Genomic DNA, 20,903 nt, shown 5'->3' with positions numbered 1-20,903 from the left:
TTTTACTGTGAAATAATTTTCCTAATATTAGGGCCGCAAAAAAAAAACTGTAATACAATTAATTTTACACATTTAAGCCTTGTAATTTTTTAATATTAATATTTTTGTATTATATATTTTTCTTTCTCCGAAGTGTGAACTTTGCACCTGAGCTGTGTATACGTTGGACTTTAAAGGTAACTAAATCCTTTATGAAACATCAGGAAAAGTGGTTCATACAACATTGCATATTGTTTATTATTTTTTTTATAAAGACCAAATGTTGTATTTCATAGCTGTGGTAATTGTAATTATCCCGATGTAAGAACAGTATAAGTAATCAATTTACGATATCTCTAATTTTGTGTAAGCCTAAATTGGCAAATATGAACTGTACTAATTTATGGCAGCTCTAACCTTCTGGTGTCAGGGGTGACTCAGGATGAATGCAATTTCCAATGCACATTTACATTTATATAAAAAATTTTGGGATCAGTGATTTTTCTTTTTTTCTTTTAATTCTACTTTTATTTAGCCAGGGTGCATTCAACTAATTAAAAACAAAAGACATTTAATATTCTAAGATGTTTAAATGTTCCTTCTATTTTTCATCTTCAAAAAGAATTCAGTTTCCATACATTTATCAGCACAAATATTTTCACTTGTGATAAGATTTTATAATAAAGTTATATGATTACTAAAAAAAATAATTACCTTATTAAAAATAATTTTACAAAATCTTGAGCACTAAATCAGCATATTATAATGATTTCTGAAGGATCATGTGACAAGGAAGGCTGGAGTAATGGCTACCGAAAATTCAGCTTTACAATCCCAGGAATTAATTACATTTAAGATGTATTAAAAAAAAGAAAAATCGGTTATTTTAAATATTTTACAATATTACAGTTCTACTGTATTGTTAATCAAATGAATGCAGCCTTGGTGAACATTAGAGATTCATTTCAAAACCAAACAAATATTACTGACTGCAAAAGTTTGATTGGTCATGTAATGCAAATACATCTTTAATGTGTGTGCACAAGAAAACACAAGAGTCACTTTCTGGTTTAAAAACTTTCTCTCAGTAACTCTATTTCTGTATTAATGTACAACCGTTGAAAATTACAGCATCACTTGTTTTCATCTTTTTTTTTTCCAGTTTTCTTTTTTGCTTTTTTTTTTAAATGATCTAACTATCAACAGCCATTTCCAAGAAAGAAAGAAAAAAAAAACATGAGAAGAAAGCAAGAGTGAGAAGGAAAAATGGCAGAAGTTATGAGAAAAGCAATGATGGAGAAAGAAAGAGTTTGACTGTTTCAGTGGAGTGTTTTGAGTGCATTTGTGTAAGTATGTGTGTGTGTGCGCGTCTGATGTCAGCTAGCATGGGGGTGTGAGAATGCAATGTTTGTGTATGCGAATGCTAGGATACAATCGTCCTATTCTCAAACCCTGCAGCTGAGTAAAGATAATGAAGCAAAAAAAGGGGCACTGATGAAGGAAAGAATGAACAAAAGAGGAAAAAATGCTATGAAAAGAGATGCTCTAAATAAGAAAAAAACACAAAGGAAATGGACAAAACGTGTGATTATGAGATGCAGAGTAAAGTTGACAAAAAGTGGAGGGGTATCTTTGGAGAGAAGAGGCCAAGAATAGTTGAGAGAAGAGTGAACTCGACGTGGATTTGATGGACGGATGTTTAGGTGTCGTGGAAATCCTTCAGCAGCGTCCGTCTCTTCTGCTCAGCAATGTGCATCTGATTCTCCAGATCCTGCAGAGAGAATGCGAGAGGAATAACACAAATTATTATTATTATTTTAGTCCAGTGTTCCTGTTCACAGCTTCCTCTAGTCTTTCTTCCAGCTCTCACCCCTCTATCATTAGCGCTCGGTTCTCCTCTCTCATAACTGTCTGCTCTCTCCACTTTCCATGACAAGTTCTCGATCTCCGCCTCCAGCTGCGCTTGCTGATACTCAAACTAGCGGGAATAAAAATGAGATTTCCCATTATCAAAAACTGATCTCAAAGAGATATTGACCTTCAATGAGAGACTGACACATTTAATGCAAGTGCTTACCAATTTTTTGCGGGGTCCAGACTCCATGTAGTAGGCATATGGATAAGTGTACTGCAGTGTGTAACGACACTATGGAGAGAGCAAACAGACAGCGTAAGTGTGTGGAAACATGGATCCTCATTGCATTCTGCAGAATAGGGCTCCTAGATTAATCGGAATAACTGGAATTGCATTATGGCTTAGGACAATTATCACAAAATTTAATAAAACCAATATATACACTGATTGTTTCAAAGTGAAGCGTGGCACAGTTCGTTTGACTTGTACCTTGGCCAGTAGCGTGGCAGCATTCTGCAGGTACTGCCAGTCAATCCAGGTGCCCAGGTTGTTCATGACTCGCTCCTGAATCTTCTCCTGGATCCGCTGGTATGTCTGTGCCTCCAGCTGCATACTCTTATTGTGGTTCTCCCACTGGACACACAGATAAAGTACAGATTGATGCTTACATATTTAAGCAATTGTCAATGGAGTTCAAATGAAACCGGCAACTCATTAATACAATGAGATAATAGCTCAGTTTCAAATCTAGTGAGCTGTATTGTTGCCATATAGACAGCATCCTAACATAAAAAGAACACCATATAGGCAACAACTGGACAACCAGCATACAAATTCCATGGTTTTCCAAATTCCAAATTGCTAAGCTAACAGCATGATACTCTTAGCATAACAAATTCGATAGCATACATAAATACTGAGAAACAAGTCCATTTAAATTTATTGATACCTCTCTGTAATGAGTTAACTGTAATGTTACTGCCTACTTTTTGGAACAACCTACTTGTCAGAATCACTGCTAAGCTCACTAAGTTTTGGAACAAAGCTGACATTTATAAGTCTTTTTCAAAAGAGATTTATTTATTATTAATTAATCATTTTTGTCTCACCCTCTCAAAGTAGAACAGGTATTTTTTGAGGGCCTCTCTGGCCTGGGCCTGCTGGCTCTGATTGACGATGTCTGGGTTCTCTTTGTAGCGACTGCACTCGTAGTACTCACTGCCATGAGTCTTCCAATCTCCCAGACACATCCAACAGAAATCTACACACAGCCATAACAATTTCATTCCAATCAAGACCACTTCAGAACACACTGGGATTTTGATCTAATTTCTAGAAACTAAAAATCGATGGGGGAAAAAAAAACATACCATGTTTACACTTTGAGCATTGCTGCAAAGAGAGAAAGAGAAAATACATGTTCAGTAAAACTTTTTTTAAACATACACTACTTTCTATTCCTCAAAGAATCCTGAAAAAATATATACTGAAAATTCAGCTTTGCCATCACAGGAATAAATTACAACCTAAAAATATATTAAAATCATTTTAAACTTTAATAATATACTGTTAATAAAATAGTTTTTACTGTAATTCTATTCAGATAAATTCAGCTTTGGTGAGCATACAAGACTTAAAAAATCTTATTGGCCCCAAAGTTTTGAATGGCAGTGTAAATCTTTAAAAAGTTGAAGTCCAAAAAAGAAAAAGTGAAGATTTGTTTTGATCTTATTTTGATGAGAACAATCTGAAGTTAACAAATAAAATATTCAAGAGCACTAAAAAGTGTACAGATAATAAAAAAGATTGTGTATACTACTCACCATGTGGTTGCACCCTCCATTCTTCTCAATGCAGATATTGCACTTAGGGCACTGTGGGCACAAAATCAAACCATAAGGATATTACTAATACCTTCACTATCAAATTAACACTTAACCATATATACTTAATGTGACAATGTTAAAAGTATCTGTGTGTTCTTCCTTACGTCTTTAGTGTGTGCACTGATGTAGTTGGCTGTCTCAGAGTCATCTGCACATTTGGTCAGCCATTTGCGGATGGTAGCACAGTCTGTGGGTGCATGATACATGTGTCTGCACTTAAAACTGAAGACAGACGGACACAGTCAATCCAAACACACACATGCAATTGCATGTATTACACCATGAATTGAGTAGTGTGTGCAAGTGTAATTGTGTGTAATACCAGAAGACTTCTTCGCAGCGGCTGCATTGGACTCTACGAGCTCGAGGTTTCTGCACCTGTATAACTATCGGACAGTCGGCACCAGGACACAACTGCAGCCGAAAATGACTCTGCAGACGAACAGAAACATGAGCAGGTTAAGAGCAATCAGTGAGAGGTGTCTGTTCTACAATGTGACAAAACTGGAGATGTACTGATATCAGAATTCAGCCAGATCCCAATTTTCATGTTATGGCCAGAAAACAATAATTAAACCAATATTAAAATAAATAAAATAAAATATTTAATAAATACAATAAATGTATAATACAATATAATAAATAAATGTAAAAATAATAAAATGTTAGATTAAATGTTTTAATTTAGGCTGCATAATACTATAATTAAATTACTACACAAATACTGGGGTTGGCAAACATTTTTATGTTTTTGGAAAGAAGATTTTTATGCTCCTCAAGGCTGCATTTATTTAATAAAAAAAGTAATATTGTGAATTATTATTAGCATTTAAAATATCCATTTTCCATTTTAATATATTTAAAAATTAAATTTTAAGATGAATTTTCAACATCATTACTCCAGTCTTCAGTTTCACGATCCATCAGAAATAATTCTATTATGCTGACTTGTGCTCAGTAATGAACAGTGATTTGTTATCAATAATGAACAGTTTTAAAGGGGTTATATGATGCGATTTCAATTTTTCCTTTGTCTTTGGAGTGTTACAAACTCTTGGTGCATAAAGATCTGTAAAGTTGCAAAGACTAAAGTCTCAAGCCCAAAGAGATATTCTTTATCAAAGTTAAGACTCTGCCATGCCACCCTAAAACCCGCGCCCTAAAAGTCCACGCACAAAGAGAGAGAGAGAGAGAGAGAGAGAGAGACAGTCACACTGTGGAGTCAGCTGTATTAACCATCTGTGGCTTGTGTACTGCAAACACAGACAAGCTTCATCATTGTGTCCGTCACGCGACTTTTCTCCTTTCGGGCTTGAACTGATGGTAAAACTAAGGACATAATTAGCGGTTTTAACATTTTTTTTGGATTATGGAATATGGTGTTACATTTCCAACACGTGCTTGCTGTGATCGGCCAATCACAATGCACTGGGTCAGTTGGCCAATCAGAGCAGACTGCGCTTGTCCGAAGGAGGGAATTTGTAGAAAACGACACGTTTGAGAGAGGCGGGGCATAGAGGACCTACAATAATGTACAGTATTTGAAAAATAATGTGTTTTGTGAACATTAAAGCATGTCAACATATGTTCTTAATGATCTTTAACAACATGAAAAAACATCATATGACCCCTTTAAAGATTTCAGGTTTTTGTTCAGATTTTTTGACAAAAGTTCAGAACATCATTCATTTAAAACAGAATGTTTTATGTAACAACTGTCAGATTGTTAATTTATTTTAATTCTTGCTCATTGTGCACTCCTGGACAGACACACCTCCACATAGTCCCTGAAGAGGTAGCGTCTGTATTTGTCTTTCAGTTCCTCGCTGGGCAGCAGAGGAAGAACAAAATCATCTGGCATGCGAAGAGAGCATTCCTGCGCCATGCAGGAGATCTCTACAGACAAACACAACCCACAGAGGAGATCAGATAACCAGCTTGCTCTAATCAGCAATACATACTCTAATGTTCACAGTCTTTATGTGCTCAGTGTGTGTGTGTGTGTGTGTGTGTACACTCACCTACTCCCACACCATCTTTGACAAGTACAGTGCAGTGCTGCTCCCAGCATGCCTTGCAGAAGGAGTGCTGACAGGGTAGAGAGAGGAGAGCATCTCTCCGGACCAGCTGCAGACACACCCCACACTGCTGCGACGTCCCGACCTGAAACACACACACACACATACACGTCAAGGGAAGGAAGTGCTATGATTGTTAACAGTATAATTAACGGTTGTCCCAGGCAACCTTTTTTTTTGCACAGCTGAGCTTGTTTCTTGTCTTTCAAATCACTAATCACACATAATAAAATCATTAAACATGAATCGATATTTCTTGTTCATCAATTATGTGGCAAATAGCCATGTAAGATGCAGAACAAAGTACAGTGAACTGGTCATTATCATAAAATAAACCCCTTTATTGCATGTATACCATACCAATTTGTCAAAGAACAGATTTCAGGATTGGTATATTTTTTATGGACTTAACATTGCATTTTAAAACTGAGAACTCCTTGGAATTCAAGTTAAAGGGTTTTATTCAATAAAAAATAAATAAAAAGTAAAGTAAAAATAAGATTTTTCATCAAATAACTATGTAAAAGACTAGTAGAACTCACAGAGAGAGATCTGCAGATGCTTGTGGGCTGAGCATGGGCTTCACATAGCAACTGAGAGGAATTGGACTTATACCTTCAAATACAAGAGAAGATTAACAGATTGAGAAAGAAGTAACAGAAATATGTCTGAAACTTTTTTTAACATCAGGATTTCAGGTTATACATTATCTGAATGTAATGAATATTTTAGGTGCTGTATTTTTTCTATTCTTATAGACTTTTTGCAGTTCACCTAAGAATTTCTGCGGTGACGAGTAACAAACATTAATGTTCAAACGTTTGAAGTCACTAAAATATTTATTTCGAAAGAAGTCACTTATGCTCATCATTGTTGCAGTAATTTGATCAAAATACAGTAAAAACAGTAATATTGTGAAATATACAATAACTGTTAAAATAACTGTTTTCTCTTATAATATATTTTAAGATATGATTTATTCCTGTGATGGCAAAGTTGAATTTTCAGGAGCCATTACTTAAGTCTTCAGAAATCATTCTAATATGCTGATCTGGTGTTCAAAAAACATTTTGTTTATTATCATCAATAATTAAAACTATTCATATTTTTGAATACTTTTTTCAGTATTCTTTCATGAACAGAAAGTAGAAAAGAACAGAATTCATTTTAAACAAATCTTATGTAACATCATAAAAGTCTTTACTGTCACCTTTGACCAAATTAATGCGTTCTTGCTAACTAAATATATTTCTTAGAAAAAAATAAAAAATGACTTCAAACTTTTAAATAATAGTCTCTCAGATATCACGAGTGATTATGCAAGAATTACAAAAACATTTGTTTAAATAATTTTAGATAGCATATAACACCACTATAACTATTTCACATTTCATATTAACTACCCATATACGTGTACATATTGTGTGTGTGTGTGTGTGTGTGTGTGTGTGTGTGTGTGTGTGTGCTTTGCTGTACTTAATTACCTTTCGAGTACTTGTGACACTTGCCAGTGAAAATGTACAAGGACCAGTTTGGCTACAGCTGGTGACACCTGAAGGGAGAAAAACATTTCTGTACTGACAGACTAAACTCCATGAACAGTCTGAACAATTTATAGTTTGGAAATATACATAAATACACAGCTAGATATTGTCAGCCAAGAATAAATCTGCTAAACATTGTCACTCATTCGGTCTCTCACCTTTAGGGCACTGGCTACACTGCTAACTTCCTCAGTTAGTACCCTCTGGCTCTCCCTGTACGTCAAGCAATTGAACTGGTACTCTTCTGGGTCAAACTCTTCTTCTACCCCTGCGTCATCATCAAGTCCAATATAATAGTCAGGGATGTCGCCCTCTACGGCATCTTCGTCATCTTCAAATTCCTCGTTACTGTCTGAGGCTTGGCTACTCATATCCACAGACATAACCCTCTGGGCCCAACCTTTCCCTGACCGACAGCTGCCCGCCACCAATCAGCAGCTACTGAGCTGCTCCTCTCCGCCCCCAACTGGACCGAGAAACCCAGGGGGCCCTGTGGCTTTTAGCAGCACCGAAAAAAACAGAAAAAATCACACTCCCCGTCACTCATGAGGAACCGGAGCAAGGGATGAGCTCAGACAGAGAAAAAATACTGAAAGAGAGAAGAAAAGATTATTTAGTATTTGTCATTTATACACAGTCAGACTGTATTTTTCATGATCTTAAAAGTTGTTAAACCTAAAAGTTACAAACCTCCAATTCCTATTTTCTGTTTCTAAATGGATTTAAATTACACCATTATGAAGGGATTTATTTTGTGATAATGACAATCTGACTCTAACTCTCCCCATTTATGACACAGCTGCTTAATAAATATATGAATGGACATGTAATATTGATTTGAGTTTAAATTATTAAATTTTTTTTTTTTAGGAGAAGATAGAGACCAACACAAGTCTTGGTGTTACTGGAGTTTATTATGCAATAATAACCATTTGACTGCACATTATCTGTGTGATAATAATAATAGATAATAAAATAATAACAATCGGTAGAATAATAATCCTATTATACATGGACATGAAATATCAATATCGTTATTAATACTTAAATTACTTTGAAATATTCTACAGTTGAATCCTGTGATGACCAATCAAAATCAAGGATTCCTCCAAGTTGTGTAACAGAGGGTAACAATACCCAACCACTTTTTATGAGGCCTTTGATCCTAATGTATTTTTCCCATAGGGAATTATTAAAGTGTTAATTAAAGAGATATGAGCAATGAATCAAACTAACCAGCTACAAGGCCTTGCTAGTGTACTTGATTTCAATGACACCCACTGAGCTTGACCCACCGGTCATTTTAGTGCTGCTTTTTAGATCAACACACCTTGGAAATTATCTGAAGGTTGTGCGTGTAGATATCGGTCTCAGTATTACCAGTGGCCAAGAATCTCTTTGAGCGTAAGACAATCATACCCTCACACGCAGAGAGGCTTAGCTTTGCGTTTTAACGGATTAAACGGTGAACTGACAGTCCAACCCGACAGCAGTAGTAGGGGAGGCCGCGTGACCGCGCGCCTGATGATCACGGAGATCAGAGCTCTGCGTGTGTGCGCGCGCCTGCTGATGTGATGACAGTCACAAATTCAACTGAATAAACAATCAGTGCACATTAAATTAAACGTGAGCACGGGGTATGCGAGTAACCGTTCTGTCCAGTCCAGTCCGGTCAGGTTGGGTCTGAATCCCACAGTCATGGGACGACCTGAAAGTCCCACGCGTCTGCCCCTAGCATTCCACTCAGGGCTATAAATAGACCCCGACCCTGGGTGGCATGCATGGTATCACGCTCAACTGGGTTACGGATCATGTTTTAAATGCGTAGGGGTCGGGTGGGGGTTTAGCAAGGACTGCAAACTCACGGCGCTGACAGTATGGGTTCTGCTTTGTTTACTCCATATGAACCGGGCCGCAGAAGCTGTTGCTTCTCTCAAATCAGCACACAAATAGAGCAGCGCGATCGATGCACGGAGTCCCTCTCTCCCGCTCTAAAAAAATCTATTGTTTCACTACGCATATCCCGCAGCTTAAAGTGCATATAGTCCAATTAAACTTGTTTAAGTGAATGCACGGGTCGTTTAATGTCGCTTTAAGGGCTTCATTTGCAATCATCCCCCAGCGCGCACTCCAGCTCGGGGATTCGGATGTAAACAAGGCCGTTTTGGTTCGCTCGCCAAAGCCGCTGCTCTGATCGTTTAAAGCCCCCCGTCGTACCCAACATACTGACTTTACTCACTTGCAGGACCGCGGCAGGCCGTCACTCGACGCTGGCTATCGGGACAGAGATCCAATCCGTTCGCTTAGACGAGTCGCAGCAGAGCTAAAGATCGGAAGTACGGGGGGATACGAACGCGGCGTCACTTCCGTGCTCAAGTGTGAGTTCAGTTACTGAGGAGGGGCCACACACTATACTCAAAACTGACATTCATACTTGCAGTCAAACACACACATGCGCGCACGCTAATGCAAATGTAGGTCAACAAAACAAGAAACCAGATTTACAATGTGCAACTAAGATGACGTTACATAAGATTAACAGAGAAAAGCGCCTTTATTACAAATTCATAACTTTAAGACCTGCCTGCTTTTATTTATATTTTTAGATCTTACTGATTCAAAATCCAACTAACATGAACTATACAATTAACTGTATAATTTGTTGGAAACATATTTTCAAATGAAATTTGTTTTCACAAGCAAAAAGTGCTATTCTGTGCACTACCGGATCTCCTGGTGACAAGTGACTCAAAAGAGAGAAAGACTCTATCCAGACCTATTTGGAACTCATAATTCACAGACACAAAAAGATGCAACATACCATTTGTTCATTTGCATGTTTTTTTCAACAGCATATTCTATAAAGATATGTATATGAATGCAAAACAAATATACAGTCTGCAAAAATTACTAAACATAAATGGCTGACATTTTAAAAATTCCCTGCACATGCAGCTATTGCATTTATAAAAGGTTGTGTATAGTGATGAGGAGCTCACAGGTACAGATAATACATGCTTATTTTAAATGCAGAAAAACATTTAAAAGTAAGATAAGGAAAGTGAAACAAAAAAGGGCAGATTTAGTCACACTTTTTTAAAAGGGAAGAGATGTTACAGGGCTTAAAAGGGGCATATGATGCTTTTTTAAACATCATTATTTTGTGTATTTGGAGTAACAGAATATGATGACATGCTTTAATGTTCAAAAAATTTCATTACTGTAGGTCCATAGGCCCCGCCTCTCTCAAATGTAGTTTTGTACAAAGCTCCTCCTTTTGACAAGCGCAGTCTGCTTTGATTGGCTGACTCAGTGCATTATGATTGGCCGGACACCGCAAGCATTCGTTGGAAATGTAACGCCCTTTACATAAATCCCGAGCTTCATCTTTCAAAATAAATGTAAAGACAGTTATTAATATCCTTAGTTTTGTAATCATTTCATTTCAAGCCTGAAAGGGAAACAGAGTGGTGTGAAGAAGAAGTCATGTCATTTATTGTAAAAAGGTCAAATACACATACCTTGTACAGATTATCTGCTAGTCGAACAGTTCTTGCTTCCTTCAGCATGGTATCTCTAGAATGGAGTGTGTGCACACAGTCTCTGAAAATAAATCATAAACACAAATGGCCTGCATTTATATTTGTTCTAACATCTCAGATTTTGTTATTAATTAACGAAATTAACGAAAACAAATATTTCCAATTATATACAAAATTATATATATATATATATATATATATATATATATATAATTTTGTATATAATTGGAAATATTTGTTTTCATTAATTTAAATAAAGCTGAAATATATATATTTTTTAATTTGACATAAAAACAAACTTAAAAACTTGGCCTTGGCAACTTACTGAAATTAATACATTTAAACTGAACTAAAACTAAAAACTAAAACTGAAATAAAATAAAGATAAATAGAAATATTAAAAATGACTTCAAATCACTCAAACTTAACCAAAAAAAAAAAAGAATGTAAATAAAACTCAAAATAAAAAAATGTTTAATTAAAAATAAAATGTAATTCAAAATATTGTAAATAATTATATAATAACTGTAACCTTTAGCAAATATAAAAAGCAATGCATTATAGCATTGTGATGCCTTAATTCACTTTTAGTATTTCAAATGTTTTGGTTTTAGATTTTCATCATTTAGTAAAAATAAAATGGAGTTTCATACCACCCATTTACTGATTTTTGATTTTAACATGAAAATAATTTATTTATGTGCAATAATATATTTAATAATTCAAACTGTATGTTTTTTCTAAAGTAGTATTACGAAGGAATATGAATCTATCTTTCATACTGTACTTTTTAACATTGTGATGCAAACTATATAGAGTTTACCGTGAATAAACTGGCTCTCCTCTGCAGTACCCCAGGACAGCGGCTGTAGGGGGGTAGATGGCCTCATATTTTAGCAGGTGGATGGTTCTTGTATTCTGAGATGGATGTCGGCAATAGCCTGTCCAATAACTTTGCCTGCATCTGTGGATGAGGAGCACAGGCAAGTCTTAATGCACCTCACATGTGATGTAGAAATGATAGAAAGTTTAGGGTAAATGCGATTGTTTTGAATGACATCTGTTATGGTCACCAATGATGCATTTATTTGATTAAAAATACAGTAAAAATAGTTACAATGTGAAATATATTAACAAATTGAAATAACTGTTTTCTATTGTAATATGTTGAAAAATGTAATTTATTCTTGTGACGGCAAAGCTGAATTTTCAGCAGCCATGACTCTAGTCTTCAGTATCACATGATACTTGAGAAATGCTGATTTAGAAACATTTCTTACTATTATCAATGCTGAAAACATGCTGATTAATATTTTTGTGATAACCGTGATATATATTTTTTAGGATTCTTTGAAGAAAAAGTAAAATACTTTTTAAAAATACTTCAAAACAAATACCACCTTGATGAGTGTAAAGACTTCTAAAATCAACCCCCAATCTTCTCTAATCAACCCCCAAACCTTTGAATGGTAGTGTGTATATTCAGTTTATTTAACTGGAAATAAAACTACAACAGAAATGCACACACACACACACCTTGTGGGTATCCACCGTGTTGCAACATCCACCAGCAGATCCTTGTTAAATCGTTTCATCATTGGATGTAGGAAAGTTTCAAACTCTGCTTTCCTTTTCTCCCCGGAAACAGTTGTCATGGTGTTACAATTTCCTTTTTATCTGACCATCACTACTCCTCTTATGAATGCGACTGCAACTATCTTGGCATTTATCGTACTAAAGAAATCATCACTTGGCAATCTGCCCCTTATTAAACTCTCTATCACAAACACTCACTTCCTCTGCTTCTTGTCTGGAGTCTCGATCTCAATCTCCGCTGGTTTTGACACAACTGCTAGTTCCGTCGAGTCCACGGGACCTAGCGGTTCTGCCATTTCTGAGAAAGCACACAGCGTGCATGAGTGATGAAAAACATGACAGCATAGGGGACAGTTACTGACATGTCTGATTACTAACTCACAAAAAACACTATGCACATTCCACTTTCTCCCAGTTCTCCTCATCCTCACTTTCTTCCTCATCTTCTGTGATGTGTTTTGATGGTGATGAGTGCTCTGTGAACATGGGGCTTATCTATTCAATGTGGTCCTTCATGTCCTCTGACTCTTCTGTTTTAACTTCTCTGTCCTGGAAGTACTTGTTCTTTCATCAGAGGAATCTTATATTCCTGACCCACGAGACGCCACCCTGGAGTTTTTGCAGTTGTTTTTGTCCACCATACTGTTTCTGAAACAGACAAACAGGTCATGGACCACAGCATAACAATAATCTTTGTATAGCTTTGTGGAACATGTCCTTCTCTGCAATGTATATATATATATATATATATCTCAGCTAGATGTTAGACAATATTTCTTACTATTAAGTTTAGTACTTGAAATAACTATTTTTTCTTTCTGTTTAACATTTTTTATACTACTTAAACTACATATCTAATACTAAAATAACCATGCTATATATACAATTTATAATTGTATATATACAATTATTTACTTTGGCTTTGGTATAATGAAAAAAAAATATATATATATATATATATATATAGGAGTGGGTCTGTCACAATAGAAGCATCCTTTTATGATCCCAAATATGTACGAAGTGCCCACACTAAATTGATGACACGTACAATGAACTGTGAAGAGGGGCTGTTTTCATTTAGTGAACCAGTTAACAACAAGCTGCACAACAGAACTCAAGCGAGTCTCTCTGCACATCTGCACCAGCAGCTGTCTGCATCAGCCGAGCATTACTTTCAAACTATTAAAGCCCATTCATTTACCTGTTCAACTGCAAAGCTGCGTTTTATCTTAGTGACTGGTTTGGATTCTTAGTTTAAGTTTAGCCAGAAAAAGTTTATTTTATGGCGCATATACTTTGATTTTTTTGTGATTTGGATACCGGTTTGTTTTTTGCAATCTGCTTCGGTTTCTTCGTGTCAGTTTTCTTCCGTTTCTCTTTTCTCTTTGCCATTCTGCTGCTGAGAGATCGCTGATAGTTTCAGGATAAATGAACTCTGGTGTACTCAGAGAAACAGAGAGACTTGCATTACACGTCAACTCATGTAATGTAACCTGAAGACCACTGTTACCCAGCACAGTCACTTCCCACCTTTCGTAACACTGAAAAAGCATGCACTTTGCTGGCAGGAGATCCGAAGTAGACTGGGTAATGAGATCATTTAAACGCTAGGAGGCGTCGTGACACAAGCTTTTTTCTTTTTCTGTTTCTTTTCTTTTTTTTTTACTGTTCGCAAGCATAGACAGTAAAAGAAAGTTCGCAAGGTGGGAATCATTACGTTATTAACGTTTAGGTTGATGACGATTATATACGTAATTCTGACTAATAGTTCAGCTAAAAATATATATATATAATTATAATTATAATTAGCTTAAACTGATAATTGAGTAATAGTAATTAATATTTAGATTTAAATATGTAGGTAGGTCATGCAAAACAGTTAATGTACTACAATGTAAAAAGTGGTTTATTGCACTACCTTTATTTTATGCTATTTTAATTGTAAAAAAATATTTGAATATATCACTTTTAAGAATGAAAATTACAGTTAATATTTTAAATTAAAAAAAAAAATCTTAATGGTCCTTAAAATATGTTTCGTTTTCTTAAAATAAATATTTTCTTTTGATTTCATTTATTATTATTATTATTATTATTATAATCATTATTATTATTATTATTAAACATTCCAGGATAAAGTGTTATTTATTTATTTATTTAAACAAACCCATTTTGTGTTCTATGGATAAATAAATGAACACACACAGACAACTATATAGTTATTATTTTATTATTTGAAGGTTTCCCATTAAGATATGAGCCATGATAAACACATGAGGGGACACAGAAAGGCCTAATCAGTATGGGCTGTTTCAAACATATCATACATATGATCATATTAACTATATTGATACTAGCTTGTCATCTGTAGCACAGACTAGAAGTGATTATATAAAATTGTGTGTTTCTTTATATTTAAAATGGCTGAAGTTTGTATTCTATAGGACATTAACCTCATTCAGTCAAGTTCATTAACATTTGGGCCTGACTTTGTGTGTGTGTGTGTGTGTGCCTATGAGTGTGTACCTGGTGGTGCTGATGCAAATGAACAGCTGTTTTGGCTTCACTTGGCAGCAGATGTCCAGCCAGTGTGTGTGTGCGAGTGTGAGACTTCAGAGAACCGTCTGTGGTCTTGATTGGCAGAGCAGAATCAGATATTCTCCCTGCAGCCAGCCAGACTCGATGGGCATATGTGCCCGGACTGATGCCAGGACAGGTGTATGTGAGTCACATTACTGGCATATAAAAGGGCTGTTGGTACCAAGTCTCGATGACGACACAGTCCCCCAGCCCTGCATGGCTTCCATCCCTATATGAGTCCTGAGCATTATCAGATAGGAATAAAAAGCCATACGGGGCAAAGAGTAACAATCTCTTTCAATCATTTTTTACCCACAACATTGAATAATCTTTTTTTTTTAAACTATTCTAAGAAAAAGCAATGAATCAGTTTTATGGTGTAGTGCGACCTCCTGTGGACAAACGCAATATTACAAGTCCGCCGTGCTCTTGTATCGCACTGCAAGAGTCGTCACCCCTACCGTTGTGACCATTACAGGACAACCTTTCCGATACCACATCGACAAAAATAATGGCATATCCCTAAACTAAAAAAAAAAAAAAAAAAAAAAATAGCGCTAGATTTCTAAAATGTCCACGCAAACGTGTGAGAAAAAAACGCAGTTTTTTGTGAATGAAATGATTAACATTTACAGTAGGCTATTATATTAAAACCGATACATTTTGAGGTTAATGGCATCAGTCTATTCACTGATTAAAACACGGATCTCCGGCACATGCACCTGTTGTCCAGCCATTGCGATGTCTGAGAGCAGAAGGTGGAAACGCTAGCAAGTCTTTTCTTTCCAACCTTTCCAACAGGAGGAACCGACACGCCACTCTGCATAAGAAAAAAACTTATTAAATAGATTTTAAAGATATTTTTATATAATAATAATAATAAAATAAATAAATAAAAACAACAACGCATAGTGTACAAGGAAACCTATAAATTGCGATGAAGGTCGAGCTGTGTTCTTCCGCGGCTGACGAACAGTTCGGTGCGTAAAAACTAGCAGCGCAAATCGTCACTATGTCATACATGCCATTAGAATGACCAACGCATGATGTCTGTGTGACATTCCTGCAACCTTTCTGTTCACTACACACTGGTAGGATACTATGGCAAGCTGTATTAACATTTATTCACGATATCGCGTAGTTACGATTGCGTTTTACTTAATAATTAAGTATATTGCAAATATTAGACTACTACTAAAACAAATGCAGTACTTATATTGCAATAAAAATATTACTAGCAAGATAAAAATGCTACTAGTGATAGCCTAACTGTCTCATAGATACTATATTAGGTTCTAGTCAAACTGGAACACATATGGATAGTTACTAGTGACTAAAAAATAAAAACATAAAGAATAAGTAAAACTAGTAAGACTGGAATTGGTATCATCATCAATTGGAAATACATATTAGACAGAAAGAAAAGTTGATATCTGAACCACAAATTTTCATAGGTTTCAGTTACAAAAAGTGTGTAATTTTTTTTTACCAATGGATGGAATAGTATTAGGTAGTAGACATGTCACTCGGGACAGTGAAGAATACAAAAAGAGTCATTAGCCTATAGCATCTAGTTTAATAGATTATAATCAGTATAGGAATATGTTCCAGTAGAACCTATTGAATGAATAATATTATTGATCAAATGTAATATAAGCTCGTAGTCTACTCACCATGAGATGAATTCCTAGTAATTAAAAAATATGTATTAGGCTACCAATATATTAATAAATACTAATTGCTACAAATTCTAATTTTACAGCATTAATTTTAAAATTGCGTGCCATACTAATACCTGCTTTTCTGTTTAAACAGTTTGACGTAGCTTCATTTTCTCGAGTTTGCCCTGTAAGAGATAAGTGAGTCAGATAGAGATAGACAGAGAAGCCCTTGATCGATAATATCAGTGACCGGATGAGAGGAGCCATGGCGCAGCAGTCTGACAGGAGAGAGATGATGAACGGCGAAAGTGTCTGTCCGGCTGCTCCAGACTCCAGAGGGGAGAAGTCTGCGATATAGCGGCGGCTGAGGTGAAAAGTTAACGGAAAAGCATTCCTCATTCCAAAGCATGGCTTGGAGCACCTCATCCCGACACAAATGCCCGTGTTTCCAGCTCCAGTGCCTCAATTCGGATGATCTTGAATAGGTGTCGGTAGTAGCGACTGTGAGCCAGCAGGTGGATGTCGCCTCGCCCAATCAGAGCGCCGGTTTCACGGAGCACAGCAGCGACAGTCGGAGTTTGAGCAGCGTTGTGCATCTGTGCGCTCCTCCATTCACTCTCGCCCAGACAGAGGCGAAGGGGCCGCCGAGAGGAGGGGTGGGGAGCGGACAGACCCCCTCCCCCGGAGCCGTGGCGACCAATGGCAGGCGAGCAGAGAGAAAAGAAAGGACATCATACCTGAGCACGAGACCAACCTCCGTGCGCGAGGGGATTTCCCCCCCTCAGATGTTACAGAAACGCGCGTGTTAATAAAGGGCTGTGGCCGCTGAATAGGGCCTTTTTAAACCCTCTTTTCAAATACCGCCAGAAAGCAGTTTCTTTCTGCTTCTAATAGTACAGGAGAGATATTGGGAGTGGAAGAGACATAAAATATGCGTGTGTGTGTGTGTGTGTGTGGCTGCTCTTTCTTCATCTTCAGCTGCTTCATTCTAATGAACACCTCACCAGGACATCCTGCACTTGCTCTGTCTCTCTCTCCCTCTTTGCTTTCTCCACTCTATGCATGTGTGGTTCCCATTTGTAGGCCTACTTTGTGAGGCGTCCGTTCCTGTTGGTTGTCCTAACAACACACTGTAGACTCAGACCCTTGAGACAAAAGACAGCTCCAAGTGTACTGAGAGAAGAAGAAGAAGGGGGGAAAACCTTTCCACAGCCATTTGGAGGGTTCACTGCCCCCCTCCTCTTTTCTAGCACATTCCACAACGTTTCCTCGTGCCCTCTCTCCCTTTGCCCTTCCACTGCTGTCTCCCCCGAGCCGAGCCGGGCACACCACTGTGGAGTGGAGAGGGAGGGAGACATGGGGTCGAAGGCATTTTTGGAGGCAGAGGGTTTCTTTTCTTCATGCGATAACTTAGCCATTTGAGGCAAATGTCAAATGATGTCACTCTTCTTCCATCCGCTGTTTTTTTGCATTGTACCCGCAGAAATAAATAAACAAATAATTATGTTGGCACAGAGGAAGGAAGAGGCTGCCTTGAAACCTGATGCTTTTTTGAAATGAGTGGTTTTGTGGACTTTCTTTGTGGGCAAAGAAAAAAAGAAGAAAGAGAATCGAGAAAAGTTTAAAGTAAATTAATGGTAAAATGCATCTTCCTAAAATTAGGTATTTTATTAGGAATCCTAAAGAACTAATTTAATTCAGCTAATTAAATCAATTAGCACCACAAAGATTAACCAAAATTATTAACCTTTCATGTCATTCCAAACCTGTATGACTTTCTTTCTTCTGCAGATCACAAAAAGAGACATTTTGAAAAGTTTTGGCAACCAAACAGTCTTTGTGACCACTGTCTCCTAGACACACACACACACACATAAATAATAATAATAATAATAATTTCCTAGGTCTGGAACAACAATAAGGTGAGTAAATTTAGACAATTTTCATTTTGGAGTGATTCAAAGTAAAACACAAGAAGACAAGAAAACCACACAAAAACTGTAGGCTATTGGTGTCAAAAATAACAATGGCATAAATAAAGTCTGCAAACAGCAAAACATAATCCTATAATACTAACTGCATAATTCATTCATACTGCAATGTATGCTGGGAGCTAGCAAACTCTAAACAAATTAGCAACATTCTCCAATATAAGAAACTATTTGTGCAGAAAACTCTGTTAGGCTAGTTGGATCAACATTTGTTGGTCTAATATATTTTACACAGATTCAAAGTCATTCATTATTATCTGCAGCCTGCAAGTCAGAAAGTCCATGTGGATAAATGTCATTCCTTTTTTATCATAACGCCAATAGAGCTCACAACAAATCTTCATAGACTACTTATGATTATTTTAATTAAGTAAACAGAACCTAAAGAGTTAATGTATAATTTGTGCTAATATTAGATATAACTTTGAATGAACATTTAATTTGATAAGAAGCTATAAGTTCATTTCAGCCTCATAAATATATGAAATTTGAAATTAAGACATGTTGTGACAATATTTAGTCACATGGAGATTTTTTAGTCATTTTAATATATATTTTTAAATTGTTAAAAAAGAAATGATCTCTGTGACATATCTGTGTGAAACATCACACACTGATCCACCCAAGAGACACTCCATAAATACTACAAGATAAAAGAGCCCAGACACAATTGTGCATCTCTTTAAGGAAAATAGTGAGAATGGTTTAAGTGGATTCATGCTTGAATGCCCCTAAAATCATTCTGCCAAAGAATGCAGGTGTTTGAAACATTTTTAAGTATTCAAACAAATCTGAAGAAATGCAAGTGGAAGCAATTGCTGGGAAGAACAAGCCTCTGTAATAGTTGTGTTTACAGAGTGCTGAACAGTAATTTGGTATCTGCGGGTTTACCAGGCAGAATAGTTTGGTTTCTCTTGTGGAAAACACTACCTGAGGTTTGCAGCTGAAAGTTGGGCACACCTGCATGTGCGATTAGACGGAGGGATTGTGTGAACAGCAGCGTCGGCCGTTGGAACAAAAAGAGGTACAGGAAAATCATGAGAGTCATCTGGTCTGCAGCGAGGCTCCCCGTCAGAATTCCACGCTCAGCTCTCTGGACGCCGCACCAGCACAACCACACAATGAACTGCATAATCAACTGGGATTTACCTAACAAAGAACAGCCGCCACACATGGGCACACATACACGCACACACCAGGAACAGACACGTATGGCACCTGAAATACACTCGCTCAAACACAGACACACAAACACACAGGCACAGCTGAAATAAGCATCTACTCACAGTTTTAGAACCACTGAATCAGCAGCTAAACAAGTGCCAGTAGTAAGTGAGAACACAACCACACACGTCTATATAACACACTCACACTTACACACTTTAATTAGTGACTGGTGTGATTTATTTAGGTAATTATAGGTATAGAGATCTGTGTATATTTGTGATATGGGTGGCTGGGTAAATTGAGCACAGTGTATGTGTGTGTGATGTGAATGGCTGGCTGAGTTGTGTGTATATGTGAGCATGAGGTATGAGTCTGATAGGGGGTCCAACAGCTCTTTGATCATGACAGCCTGCAGAAGAGAAGTTCTGACAGAGCTTTGCAACCCCTCCCATCCCCAGCACATACACAGAGACTCGAATCTAGACAATATTTTCAGTACTTTTAATTTGAAATCAGCCATTTAATGTTTTAGTAATCAATCCCAACCTATAGGGTACTATGAAAGTAAGCACCAGGGCACGTTTATTTTGAGCGAGAGGAGTATGACTTAACATCAGCTGCAGATTTCTGTTAGAGGTTTTCTGTCAGGGTTGAGTTCCTGAGACCATCCCCTCATTCAATCAAGGGTGAAATTTCTGTTTCTTATCTTTTTATCTTTTTGTCTCCTCTGTCTACTCGGACCCTGTAAAACCAGTAGATATTGCAATTCCAGTTCAAGGAATTGGTGAGCTCAGTAAGTCTTTGATCCAACTGCAAATATACAAAGCCCCATACATACCATCAAGAGAGAAAAAAACAAAATATTAAGGGGGTGCTCCACCCCAAAATAAAATTTGTGTCATTAATCACTTACCCCCATGTCGTTCCAAACCCTTAAAAACTTTGTTCATCTTAGGAACACAATTTTACATATTTTGGATGAAAACCAGGAGGATTGTGGCTGTCCCATTGACTGCCAGGTAAG

General features: G+C 36.8%; 2 protein-coding genes across 6 annotated transcripts; both read right to left on the bottom strand.

Moving 5' to 3' along the window:
• Window positions 1-1,041: 1,041 nt before the first annotated feature.
• LOC113093963 (E3 ubiquitin-protein ligase ARIH2-like) lies at window positions 1,042-9,720 on the bottom strand. The gene is made up of 15 exons (XM_026259581.1): window positions 9,582-9,720; window positions 7,501-7,931; window positions 7,283-7,350; window positions 6,341-6,413; window positions 5,742-5,883; window positions 5,495-5,616; window positions 4,043-4,152; window positions 3,825-3,942; window positions 3,658-3,708; window positions 3,205-3,226; window positions 2,944-3,095; window positions 2,324-2,467; window positions 2,057-2,125; window positions 1,850-1,957; window positions 1,042-1,750 (listed from the first exon to the last, which is right to left on the bottom strand). Exons 2-15 carry the CDS (start codon window positions 7,723-7,725, stop codon window positions 1,679-1,681), a joined length of 1,476 nt encoding a protein of 491 aa, XP_026115366.1. The 5' UTR covers window positions 7,726-7,931; window positions 9,582-9,720; the 3' UTR covers window positions 1,042-1,678.
• A 110-nt stretch (window positions 9,721-9,830) lies between these two features.
• LOC113093973 (DNA repair protein complementing XP-C cells-like) lies at window positions 9,831-15,571 on the bottom strand. Of its 5 annotated transcripts, none has more exons than XM_026259599.1 (7): window positions 15,007-15,571; window positions 12,863-13,128; window positions 12,679-12,778; window positions 12,421-12,513; window positions 11,708-11,848; window positions 10,864-10,945; window positions 9,831-10,729 (listed from the first exon to the last, which is right to left on the bottom strand). In XM_026259599.1, exons 3-7 carry the CDS (start codon window positions 12,774-12,776, stop codon window positions 10,652-10,654), a joined length of 492 nt encoding a protein of 163 aa, XP_026115384.1. In that variant the 5' UTR covers window positions 12,777-12,778; window positions 12,863-13,128; window positions 15,007-15,571; the 3' UTR covers window positions 9,831-10,651. The 5 variants fall into 5 exon arrangements, with proteins under 5 accessions (XP_026115384.1, XP_026115385.1, XP_026115383.1 ...); XM_026259600.1 differs by having other exon boundaries at window positions 9,831-10,793; window positions 12,912-13,128; XM_026259598.1 differs by having other exon boundaries at window positions 12,912-13,128.
• Between the last annotated feature and the right edge of the window lie 5,332 nt (window positions 15,572-20,903).

This window comes from Carassius auratus, unplaced genomic scaffold, assembly GCF_003368295.1.
Source record: "Carassius auratus strain Wakin unplaced genomic scaffold, ASM336829v1 scaf_tig00215205, whole genome shotgun sequence".
Taxonomy (NCBI): domain Eukaryota; kingdom Metazoa; phylum Chordata; class Actinopteri; order Cypriniformes; family Cyprinidae; genus Carassius; species Carassius auratus.
Note: the sequence above shows the minus strand (reverse complement) of the source record. Positions and strands in the feature narration are given on the sequence as shown.